This window comes from Dermacentor andersoni, chromosome 3 (assembly GCF_023375885.2).
Source record: "Dermacentor andersoni chromosome 3, qqDerAnde1_hic_scaffold, whole genome shotgun sequence".
NCBI lineage: Eukaryota > Metazoa > Arthropoda > Arachnida > Ixodida > Ixodidae > Dermacentor > Dermacentor andersoni.
In genome coordinates, this window is record NC_092816.1 from 74362864 (window position 1) to 74376277 (window position 13414).

The 13414-nt window shown below is 43.7% G+C and overlaps 1 protein-coding gene across 2 annotated transcripts in view; it reads left to right on the top strand.

Annotated features, from left to right (window-relative positions):
• The window catches only part of LOC126545049 (cytochrome P450 3A41-like), an 87228-nt gene that overhangs the window by 38245 nt on the left and 35569 nt on the right, over positions 1–13414 (top strand). The window contains exons 2-3 of one of the 2 annotated variants that reach the window (XM_072287213.1): positions 11059–11156; positions 13045–13180. In XM_072287213.1, coding sequence (XP_072143314.1) covers positions 13128–13180 — 53 coding nt within the window. In that variant the 5' untranslated portion in view covers positions 11059–11156; positions 13045–13127. Of the gene's footprint in view, positions 1–10529; positions 11157–13044; positions 13181–13414 lie in introns of those variants that run through there. The other variant, XM_072287212.1, reaches the window with a different exon arrangement.

The following is a 13414-nucleotide window of genomic DNA, read 5'->3' on the forward strand; positions in this document are numbered from 1 at the left end:
ATTGGCCAAGAGTCGTGGCCAATGAGTCGGTCTTCTCTGTAAAAGACAGGCTAGTCGGTTGCTATGGCTCGCATTCATATTCGCATCGCAAAACTGTATGCGTTTCTTCAACTTTTCCCTACAGGTATGAGTGCCAGCAACTATAGGAATTAGTTAAAAAAAGTTGTTGGAGAGAGAGAGAGAGAGAAAATAATGCAGAGAAAGGCAGGGAGGTTAACCAGAGGTAGTTCCGGTTGGCTACCCTGCGCAGGGGGATGGGTTAAGGGGGATAAAGAGAGAAACAGAGTGGAAGGGGGAGATAGAAAGAAAGGGAGACAAGCACGAACAAATTGCGTACACTAGAGAGCGGTAGGGGGCGGCATTCTTTGAGTCTGTCGTGAAGCCCCGTAGACCGCAGGAACCTTAATAACGCGAGTAAGGCCTTCAACGCGGATGTTCTTTCGGAGCATTGGCCTAAAGATTTTAGTTCTGATAGTGGACGATTGTCCAACTGGTCCAATACTCTGCACATCACTTACCTCTGAGCACTATATTGCGGGCAGACACAGATAATATGTGAGAGCGTCTCGTCGATGTTGCATATGTCGCACGTGGGCCTGTTGGCCATTCCAATGAGGAAAGCATATGAGTTCGTAAAGGCAACGCCTAGCCACAGTCGGTAGAGCAGGGTCTGTTCACGTCGGGGTAACCCAGGCGGGAGGTGCATCCGTATGTCCGGAGACAACGAACGCAACCGACACATGGTGAAAACATTTGAGTCCCACAGGGGCAAAGTACACTCACGGGACATCAATCGCAGCCTAGCCGGAGCGTCTGTTCGCGAAGGCGGAATGAAGACTTGTTGACCACTTTCATGTGCAGATCGGGCGGCTTCGTCTGCGTGGTCATTCCCGCTGATGTTACAATGTCCTGGAAGCCACTGAAAGATTATGTTGTGTCCCTCGTCATGGCTTTGATGATATATGTGCCGAATTTCTGAGGCCACTTGTTCATTGGCTCCGTGGCGCATTGGGCTTCGTATGCACTGAAGGGCTGCCTTGGAGTCACTAAAGACTGTCCATTGTTGCGGTGGCTTCTGCTTAATGAAATCCAGTGCAGCACGGAGCGCGGCGAGTTCTGCACCCGTCGATGTGGTCACACATGAAGTTCTAAATTTGATTTCCTCAGATTTTGCCGGAATGATGACTGCAGCAGCAGAGCTGTTGAGTTTTACTGAACCATCTGTGTATACATGTTGCCGGAATCCATGCACGTTGTGAATGTGCTCCAAAGTTGCTTGTTTTAAAGCTTGCAATGGCGCTCCAGCTTTCTTTCTGAGTCCTGGAATTGTCAGTTGGACATAACTAATGAAAGCAAGCAGCTCGAGTAGAGGTTTATTTTGCTTAAGCACTCAGCCTAAGTGAACGAAAGGTATCTAAAAAGAAAAGAGGAGTCAAGAAATAACAAATGAGCAGTAAGAATGACAATTAAGTTGGTGGGTATTGCAAAAAATATCTGAATGGCGATTCATATACCCCTGTCGGTATGGCCTAGCACATACGTAATCGATTGATTATAATTTATTGCGAAAGTTACCAAAGGAATAGGTCGCCAAACTAAGTAAGTCGTTCCAAAAATTTGTGGGTGGGAATTAAAAACTCATTGTAGCCAGTGTAGTCTCAATCTGCCAAGACTTCCTAATTATCTGCACCTAGCATTTGTCATCGTCTTCTCATTACCACCTTTCGGTAACTCACGATAAGCCAACTAGCACACATCAAAGGGGGAAACAAAAAGGTTTTCCTTGCAGCATGATTGTAAGAGAGATATAAAATCTGCGCAATTTAAAAAATGAGAACGCTGCATGATAGAAAAACACATCTGTTTTATATAATTGTTGACGCGCTAGCTTTGTTAAAGGAACGGAGAGATTAGTACCTTTGATATGCTTTGACTACGCTTCTTCACTGATCTGTTTTAAAGAAATAAAACACTCAATGAAAAAGAAACTTGCACTGACTTAAAATAGCCTTTGTCAAAGAGCTAGCACGTGGTATCAGTTCAAATAATGTTCACGTTGAACAAACGAGTTAGGATGCAATTACCGTTCTAGAAGATAACTACAGCCAAAGTGGTTTATAAAAAAGCGCTAAAGGTGGGCATTCATAAGCACACTCACTCCATGAGCATCACTGTGAATACACTCACTGTAACCTTGCAATTATTAAGTTATATTTAGAGGAGTGAAAACTGATGTGCACATTCAACTAAGCGTTCTTTAAATGAGACGAGTAATCTCAAATATCATAAAGGTCCAAATAATCATGAGAAATCCCAGTTTCTTCAAGAAGTTCATACATGAACGCACATCTTTGCTGGTAATGTTTCTGTTATCAGTGCAATCAACTTCGCCAACGACGGTGACCTTCTAACCAACGTCTTCAATTTTCTTGATCTCTTTTCGTGGTGCGCAGAATATATGTTTTACTATAAGCAGAAGGAGTTGTTTTCTCTTTTAAGCATTCGTTACATCAGTAAACGGGGCTTTTATCTCTTCCTATGCTGCTTAACAGATTTCTGTGGCGGATGCTTTGACCTTGATCTAGCTACGACTTGTGGTGCAACCTTGTTGCACCCCAAATCCGTATGGCGAAAGCCTTAAGGGGCTCGTTGCAGTGGCTCATACCCAAAAAATACGGCGTCTAGGCAAGTGATGCAAAATATGATGTCAAAAATATCATAATCAGGAATTGATCTACCCCCGTAAGCAAGCAAAGATGCAATGCCTGAATATGCATTAAGCAACTAAATAAAGATAGAACTAAGGAAACAAAGAAGGACCGAAAGAAAGGACAAAAGAATGAAACAAAAAACGTACGAAGGAAACAAAAATGAAAGAACAAAGAAAAAGAGAACCAAAGAAAGAAAGCAAGAAAGAAAGGAAGAAGGACAGAAAGACAGAACGAAAGAAAGAACATTCAGGTAGTGCATTAGGTGCTCGCATGTGTCGTTGAAGAGGTCGACCTAGAGCGCGATAAATTTACTTCACACTGTGGCTCGTTATGTCTTGCAAGAAGTCTGACTCCTCCGACCGTACAAATCGATTACCACGCGTGCAACAGGCTTTTGCCCTCACATGCTAAAGGAGTGTAACATGCTGCCGAATTCTCGCATTACTGTTCTTCCTTGAATAAGATGTGAACTGCAAGAGAGTGTAGTACATTTTCTTAATTTTTCTCTACGATCTGTCATTAGCTGCTCGGAGAATTGTGTGTGTTATGACGTAGCACGTACAAATTTGAACTTTCTCTCAGCTGAGCGCTAGCACGTTGCGAATTTTACAGTGAGCTTTAATATTCAATCTTGTTTGCTACTTTGTCTGACCCGGTCTATATTCACTATGTAGTGTTTGCCTAAGCGAGAAGGAGCAGCCTGCATCACCAATGATGACAACCGCTCCCTAGGTTCCCCCCCCCCCCCCCCCAATATTTGACTATGGGACCTCCTAGAGTTACTTTGTCTGTAATCCATTTCAAGCGCATCAATAAAGTGAAACTGAAACTGAACCCACCGTGGTTGCTTACTCGCTATGGCGTTGGACTGCTGAGCACGAGGCCGCGGGATCAAATCCCGGCCACGGTGACCGCATTTCGATGGGGGCGAAAACACCCATGTTCTTAGGTTTAGGTGCACGTTAAAGAACCCCAGGTGGCCCAAATTTCCGGAGTACCCCATTACGGCGTGCCTCATAATCAGAAAGTGGTTTTGGCACGTAAGGCCTCATAATTTAGTTAACGAATGCTCCTGCACGCCTAATTATTTTTAAATATATATGCAGATCCGATGCACATCTTCTAATCACTGTGAAGCGAAGCTATCGTGAAGTGGTTATTTAACTGCTTTCAAATTTCCAATTTTATTCCTCTGTCATTGGCGTAAAGGCAAGTGTCACGCTACCGTATGCTCTCACGCACCCGCGCTACGCGATGATCTCAAAGAGATAGGTGGCGCGCCCGATAAATGTATGCTGGCGATTGTGACCTAATGGTCAGAGCTTCGGACCACTGTGCTATAGAACGAAGGTTCGACCTTACCATCAGGCGTGTAATTAATCTTCGTTTTACGGCGGAGCTGTTATATGCTAGGTTCTGGCAGTTTGTGTGCGTAGTCAAAAAAGATGGCGGCCACACCAGTGCTAAAACAGCTAAAGCACAAAACGAAAGCGTATGGCCTCGTATGCCCCAGCTGCGTTTCATCGCGAGAAGCGTAAAAACATTTTGTGATAAAAAAATATTGTAATAAAAAGAGTAAAACCGTAATAGACACTGTTTAGTGTGGATTGCGGGTTGGCCGTCACGGGTGCTATAGGCAAACCACGTAACCTTATCTGAGTTTCATTCCACCCGTGCAATGGGTAAGCCGCGTGCGGCGAGAACTGCGGAAGAATAGCGCCCCTTGAAACAACATGAACACCGTTATGGACAGAAGCGGGAGTGTGCGCGGCGACGGTGGGCATCACGTAATAGGGACGAAGGTCGTGCCGCCAAAGCCAAGCGTATCCCTACCGACTCCACTCCCGTTGTAATCGTGGGTGCTTTCAACAGAGACGTGTCCCGGCCAGACGGAAAGTGGTTCGTGGCGTTTACTTTGTTGATCTTGAAATACTGCAAGCCAGTGATTTGGCTCGAGCAGGAGGGGTTTCATGCACAATACAAAAGTACATAATCAAACAATGCAAGGGATGAACACAGGAAGCAAATACATATTATAAACGAAAAAAAAAACACGTGCCATGAAATATTAAGAAATGTGGTCATTAAAAGAGAAAAGCACAAAACACATGTAGTAGTAATGCTTAACAAATTCACCAGATGCTTAAAATAACTAGTAAGGCTAGGAATTCAGAACATGACGCTGCATTTCACTAACAATTCATCAGTTGTAAATGCGCTAGGTGGCAAAGAATTCCATTCCGCGATAGTGCGCGGTTAGTAACAATATGAAAATGCGTTTGTGCGAGCGAAGATTGGTGCTAAAGAATGTTCACGGCCATGTGCGTTGTCCTCCTACTAAGACGCCTAACAAATTTTGGGAGAGCTAGCTTAATTTTTCCGGAAAGGCAGTGTGAATAAATGATAGGCGACTAACTTTTCTACGGGCTTCCAACGTCGGTATATTATTGAGTTTTACTAAATCTGAAGGGAAATCTAGGCGTTTGTACTTTCCAAAAATAAACCTAACTGCTTTCCTTTGAATTTTTTCAAGTTGCATAATTTCTTTTTTGTAATGCGGATCCCATACGAGGGTAGCATACTCCAGTTGTGACCGTATGCAAGCATTGTAAGCTAGAAGGTTTGTACTAATTGGTGCATTTTTAAGTTTTTTTTGGAAAGCTTTCTTACTGTTTGTAAGGTCCGGCATTCAATGTTACACAAGCATCACGGCTCCCATGACGCGTCATCAGTCCTGAATAGACCTCCCATTAAAAAAGAACCTTTCTGGTGTCGCCACAGAGCCACTGGAGGTACATCATAGTGATAACAAAGTTATAGTCGCCGTGGAGATGAAATAATAAATCGAAAAAAAGCAAACACACGAATGTTAAAAATAAGAAAAAAAGCATTGAGTATGAAATTTATTAAAGGAACAAAATATCGGGAAAAAATGAAATTCATGGCGGTATCTGTCTTTTATTTTCAATAAACACACTTAGAATCAACACATTCAACACCCCGGTGACATACTGGGCCTCTTCAATAATCCCGGCCTTTTGGTAGCATTTCTCTGCAGAGTGGCCACTTCTGAGCTCAGGTTGACACCAGAAAGCCGACCGATGCACACATTCGCTGCTCATTGTCGCCTTTCTTCTCTTTGCTGGGAAATAGGCTACTTCAATGATGGCTGGAGGCCTAATCGGGAAAGCGGGTAAGGGGAATGAAGACCGGGATAACTGCTGTTCCCCAAGCAAACTTCACACGCAAAGCTACATAGTTAGTTCGAGCACTCGGCCCAGCTATGGGCTATTGTCAAGGAAACTCTTAACTGTTCTTACAGAAAACAGACATGTGCTCGTGTAAGGTCAACGTTACTAGAGGCGATAACTGCTATGAGAAAACTCGCTTATTTGCAACAGCACTATTGTAATCATGCTCAGATGGTGGCGAAATGATACTGATGCGCTGTTGGGCTCTGCTGCCAAGGCGGTTCTTGAGCATGGTGCAAGCACTCTGGAATTTATCAAGCGCCAGTGTCCCAGGCAAGTCGACCACAATGTTCCACTTCTCTGTAAGGCATGTTTAACGCACTGCCGTCACAAGTAATGCACGTTGATACGCAAACAGCGCAGCATCTAGAGTGCTATTTTAGAGCGCCCTCTAGAAAAAGATGCGTCAACTACTGCCCGTAAGCGAATGACACAGTCGACAGTGCTGGCCGAAAAGAACACTACACAGGATGGCGTGCGTCCATAGCAGGAGTATCGCAGATGGTCACGGTCACGGGACAGAGTGTCGGAATACAAGGTGACAGCAGACAGCGCCATGCATTGGAGCCTCAGTTCTATGTCATGGCCCCACTGCACTTTTTTACTTACGAGAAATTTTAGCAGAGTATAAGATATGGTGAAACGGTCAAGAACGCTCAGGCATATCGGCCGTCCACACACGATGTATGATAATTACATGTCTTATTCATTAGTAAATATCTGCTGGTCATCTTCTCTCTGAAATCGCTCTTCTAGGTGCCGTGAAGCTTTTCTTTGAAGCTTTAGCTCAGAGCCAATTAAGAAGCCTCTTGTTTAATAAATGCAACAAAATTACAGAAAATTGTAATTTTGTCTACATCAGTGAGTAAAGAGCAGAGCTAAGTGAACGTATAGCAACAAGGGGGAGAATTTTTATGCTGTTGATAAGTGCAAAGCTTCAGCATTAAGCGCTACTCCATGCAAAGCTTGTCAGTCACACCGCATTATGCGAAACTCATGAAGGCTACAGGTTCTAATGGTTGAGTCTTCGTTGGTTTCTCCTGCACTGGTGATTGTGTTTTGCTTAGCTGTGATTGTATTTAACTCATCAGCATTCTTTTTTATTCTTTAGGCATCGGAGCCTCAGAGTTCTGATAAACCTATTGCTTTGTTCTTAGTTGACGCTGGATTAAAAATCTTGCTTTTGATACGTAATACCTCACGCAAGACCGTTTTCTATCCATATAACTTCTTAGTTTTCTTTCGTGTAAATAATCTAGGAGGTGAATTAAGAACTTAGTAATATGCGACAGGGTGCCTTAAGTTTCTGGCTAAATAGTTTCATGGCTGTAGTAAACTGGTATTTTGAATACACAAACAAACAGATAATTAGGAGTTCGGGAATGTTCAGCGACTAACATCGCGCATGTTGCTTGACTCTACGCCAAGAAATAGTTGATGCATAAAACAACGCTTACGAGATGCTAAACATGAAGGAACATGTCTCGAATCGGTCATGGTCGCGATGTCTGGGCATGCAGTATTGTGCTAATGAGAAAATTAGCGAAGTATTCTTGGAGAAATATATAGGTGGGGCCTACGCAAACGGAGGGCTTAAGGTCCCTCCATTTACCAATAAAGTATACCAACTCCTGGATTTTTTAAGAACATTCTACTGCGTATGCTTAGGGAATCAGCACTGTGAAACAACCGCTCGGCTAGCTGACCTTGTAGATCTTCCTTAAGTGTGGTGGCAAAACTTAAAGGAAATTAGCCATTCACTGGATACTGCACGACGTACCAGGAAGATACAAGTCTTCTTACAGCGAAGCTGTAAATTACTAGGTTCTCATAAATAATGTGTCCGTGGGCAAGAGCGCTGCATAAGGCAAAAATATGCAGTCGTCCAACTGCTTCCGCGTTATGTTATCACAGTGACCGTAGTTCACCGACCATTCAGAGCGATGGTCGCTCTGAATGTTATCATCTTATCGACCATGTATGACGCATGACTTTCATGGTCATATATAAAGCGTAGGGTGGCGGCACTCCTTCGCTCCCATTGGAGGGTCGAAAAGTATAACAAAACGCAATAGTATACCCACCAATCGTCGAACTTACCGTCGATCTAGCGCCCCCCGACGGCAAGTGGATTGTATCCTTATTGTGGGAACGGTTTGGAATTGAGTGCTACATGGACGTCAATGTGCCGACCACGCGTCACCGGTCGTGCATAATTTTAACCTTTTGCAAGAACGTGTCTAGCATAGCAGTACAACGTATCGCAGCGACCACAAAGCTACGGTCACTGTGGTAACGAATAATACAAAATAAAGGCGACAACAACCGCCAAGTTACGTGTATGTGTCTTTATTCAATCAATATAGCAATAATCATGTAAATCAATATGATTGTCAATATAGTCCTCCAAATAAAGCTTCGCTGGTTATCTTTCTTCACTGAGTGGCAGGGCACTCAATTTTTTAAAATCTTCTTTCGTGCCTTGTTCTTGCTCCCAAGGGATGACACTTACTCACTACTGGATGTCGAACAAGAAGAATGAGTTTATAAGGATAATGAAACCAACAACTAAAATTATAAACTCAAGATATAACTTAATTTATCAGAAAGCGTGGATAAAACGCAAATTTTTCTCAAGCTTGCTTGTCATTCGGTTAATCAGTCTTCCCGCATTTTGTGTTGTCAACAAATACGACCTCACCTGCGATCTGCTAGTCACTCGTTTGCTCAATGACTACAGTGGCTGCCCGTGAACAGTGATGGCACATGGCGTGGCCGGCGTTCTAGGACAAATTTCCAATGCGAAGCCTTCAAATATTCCACGCGGAAGATCGCCTAAGGTATTTTTCAAGCAGCTTGGTAGTAACTTCAGGCGGATTCTAACGTTTTCATTCACGAACCTTCCTCCGCCATGTGGATTAGCGCAACACGCATAGAGAAGCACCATGATTCGGAAATGCACAATTTTGGTAAACTATTGTGCGATGGAACTAAAAACAACGTGGCTTCCCTGGAATCCTAAAACTCAGTAATGAACCAAAATGCACCCTTTGGTCACCACAAATGAAAGCCGATTCACTCTACAGAGATGACTTTGAAATCATGTACCATATAGAAAACAAATTTATGCACAGATCACAAAGCGTGCACGAAGCGCCATATCGTAAATGATAGACGCCTGGAAGGAAACAGTACCGACAGCTGCCCGTCGCTTACGGCTTGTGGGCGGCTTTTTCAATTACTATAGTTGCATAATATCGAGAAAAATAAGCTTTACACTCATCCATGCCTAATCTTTAGCAAAGCTGTCTCTCTCTGTCAGAAATATTGTTGTGACTTTTTAGCAGTCTCAATACTCTCACAATATTTTGTACAGCTAGCAAAGCGTGGTTCATAAGCGGTAGCCAGGTGACAAATTAAAGAAACCACTGCGCATAAATGTCCATACGGGTATCGAGCACTAAACTTCAACAGATCACAACCTAATATAGAACAGAGGCATTTTAATCTTGCCGTGGCTGCCAGAGCCCGATGCTACAATCTTAATCATGTCATTACGAGATTTGTCTTCTACCAAGAAAGAAGATAGCAATACGACGCCATTCTAATGCATCTAAGAGCTAGTAATGCTTACCAAGCGGGCAGCGCATGTGAGAAAACGAGCTAATGTGTTCACGATAGAGTGAAAATGAGAGACATTGCTTGACACAATGGAAAGTTCATTAGAGATTATTGCGAATGCCTCCAAATAATCAGCGCGAATATTCTTCAGTTAGAAAAAAATCAGCTACGATGAACTAGCGGAAATCTTGAGATAAAACAGCCACGCACAAGCAAATGGGCGTGTACTTCGTTTACAAAGATCTTGCTATACCAATGCAAGTTGCTGCGCGTTTTTTTGCGGAGCTCGAAGCCATGGCAATGATCCGTGGCGATGTCAAAAGCCCCAATTCGCGAATGAAAAGTAGTGCGGACGTCTAGACAAATTTCACCATTAAAGAGGTAGGTCTGTTCATCAAAAGGGCATCCTGCGATAGGTCGTCTTTAAAGCTCAGATGGACCTCTGTGGAAAACTATAGAACGAATCGCAATTTTAATAATATTATAAACTGTGCATGAAGTGCTGCTAGTTGTAGTTCTTGTGCTCAGTTTACGTACTGTGCTAACGAAAAAAGATCTAGTCGCAACAGGACACTGCAAATTTCACTCATACACAATCATTTGAACGCCCGAAAGTTTTCTTTTCTTCATTCAAACATTCCGTCATCTTTGATGAGCTTATTCATAATGAACACGCGGAAAACAATTTTTTAGTGAAAAGGAAAATGATGTCAAATTGTGCACTGTCGTAGGTTATTCAATCCTTTTCAATAGAAAACTACTTTTTAATTCTAGGTCACAAGACAGAAATCACAAACGAACCTCTAAATGCTTTTAATTCCATTTTTCCTGGTATTTCCCCCATATCGATTGTGCGCAAATCAAAAGAATCTGCACAGGCTCATTTACATGCCTCCCAGTCATATTATAATATGAGTGCTTTCATATGCGGATTTCTGGCTAACGTGCCGGCGCTTTCGTGATAAACGCTGATTTACCTCGTAATGATGCACCAATATATGGGCTTTCCTCAGACTAAAGCTGTTCGCGTTTAGCTTTATTAGACATCTTGCCGGCGTACACAGTCGCTTAGCGAACTAATGCACGTCTCGCAAGTTTCAATGGAGACTGCAATCTTTTCTCGCGAGGCCAAGGAGTTGAGCCGGAAAACTCTCGTATGAGCTCATCAAATTAGCCAGAGAAGGATGCTTGCACTCATCTCTCTCCGGCGAAAGGGATGTGACAGCGTTCAAGGCTGTCGGTCACCAACAACACGTGGTCATCGTTAGCGTTTAGAAATGCTGCTTCCTTTAGTGGAGCATGAAATAGCAAAAAAAAAAAAAAAAAACATTGTAACTCGTTCAGGCGTGGTTTCCACCCAGCCCGTAACATATTCATGCTTTTGAGACATAAGGAGTACGGTGGCATGTAGCTATGTGGGCTCTCTAAATAAAGGCAACGTGGAATAAGGAAGCAGCTGCCGCTCATCTTTCCAGGTTCACTCTTTTCGCTCGGTGCCCTAGTACATCAAGAAGACTGGTCGCATCGACGACATTGGCCAAGATCAGCGCTGGGACAATTTCAGTGAGAACAGGTACATCTTAGCTCATCCTTAACACAGTTAAGTTGAAACCCTTCCCGCTATTAAACAGGTAATTCTGATTAGCACTTGCCTTTGTGTTTCCTCCCTGTGTGCGTTGTCATTTTTTTTCTATAATTTTTATCATCCCCAGTGTAAGTCAAACTAGACCAACCATTATTTCTTTTTCTTAACCTAGTGTGCGAGGTAGACAGCAAGGCACTCTGACAGATCGCTGAACAAGTGAGCTGAACATAATGCACCCCAATATATGACTGTGTCGCTAAGGCTGCAGTTCAAACGAATTGTTTGATTTGCCCCACCGCGTTAACATAGTGGCTACGGCATTCGGCCGCTGAGAATGAAGTGGCAGGGTTCTATGCTGCACCGGCTGCATGTACGTAACATTCTTTATAAACTTCTATTTGGGTGAAGCCTACTGAGAGTTCTGTTTATTTCTAATTCATGATACGCGACTTAGTATCGCAGGAAACTGGGAAGCGACAGAACATTCTGTGTAGGAAAATTTACTATCACAATTAAGGTATTGCATTCTGGGGTTTTACGTGCCAAGACCACGAAGTATCATCAAGCTATAAAATGGACCTCTGCAGGTATTTGCAGGCGTCTTCACGCTTCACTCACGCTTCACGCTTCACATCGGCCGGGTGTAAATTTTTCAGTGTTTTTTTACAATATCTCTCCTTAGTATAGATATGCAGCGAATATGGTGGTTAAAAGCACAGGTCATAATCCTGGTTATGTACCTGGTAAATCGCTTTTAAATCACACCTACCATTTCGTAGGTATGACTGCGGGTGCAACACCCATGTTTCAGCAAATTTTGATGTACAGAAATTTTTTTTTCAGTGTCACTTTTTTGTTTTAATGGTTCCAACTACCTAGGCTTTAGAAACCAAAAATACACTTGTGACTGTTCGGCTAAAATTGTAAACTTCCTTCTTGAAGGTAGCGACATACTTTAAAGAAATCTTTATCGGGCGATCAGGAATCAAAAGCGGAATTTTATAGAGAAATTTGCACTACGGCTGTTTGCCGCGCCGTAAGGAATGTGCCGTGCGTGCGGGACACTTCATTGCTATTTTCAGTTTCAATGCTCACCCAGCTGTTCTTTCTCCACGCAGGTCATCATGCTCCAATTCAATGTGTGCGCTCGCTGTTCTTTGTGTCTGTACTTCTCTACAACAAAATTCGAGGTCAGCAGAACATCTGCTGGCACATAGGCAATGAATCTATTTATTATCACCTCATTCTGAATATACGCAGTGTTCCATTCGATATAAACTCGCCGTGAAGCACAAGCAGTGTCGGTACGATACAAGAAAGTGTTTTGCATGCGTTACAGCATCGGTCGTCCTCGCTGATCCTACGCGAATATGCTCGTTAAAACAAGAACACCAGGAAAAAAACCAGAAAGTGTCGCGTACTTAATGCCACGGTCTCTGTTCTCCCCACATTCTCATGTGTTTCCCCGCACTGACATCCAAAGATTATCGGCAACTAGTTATATATTGTGATCTTCTCGAGACGTGAGGGTTCGCAGGCAAATAAGGCCTCGCGAGCATGTATCTCTGCACGCTCACAAGACGGCACGTGACATGTTAGGAGGTGAGGTGAAAACAAGGCGAACCCTTCTCGGTCCACGACGTCTCATCACAACAGGTTGGCCAAGAGCTCACAGATGCTGCGCTTGTACGGGAGAAGGTTTTGCCGCATCATGCACCGCACGTGCCGCAAGGACGCTCAGGGCTTGCCTTATCGACTTGGCTTGGGTTCCCCCGCCGGTTCCTTATCGCGATGACCGGCTCGTTTATCGAGGATAATGCAAAAGGCGCAACAAAACATCTCCCGCGTAATCTTCTATTTTGTTTCCCTCACCAAGGGGCTTTCAGGGGACATCCCCCCGCTTCGGCGGCGCAGAGCTGCGAAACTCGCCGTGCCGAGAGTGCGGCCCCGGGAGCCACGATGTTGCACGCCATCATGCTCGTCCTCCTAAGCATCGTCTTTCTCGTGGTCGGGTAAGCCTCGAGCATCGAAACGCACGCGATTGGAAGCACAGATTTGCATCACAGATTTGCAGCCCCTCTCCGACCCGTATTCGCAGGTCTCACGGTAGTTAGAAATAAGGGATAACAAAAAAAAAAAGGAAGACCAAAGTCAACGCTATGCTTTGATGCTGTCGATAAAACTTTAATTCGGGGAAGACGCGAGATTTTCTTGAACTGCACACGCTGTTGAAAGTAAAAAACCAC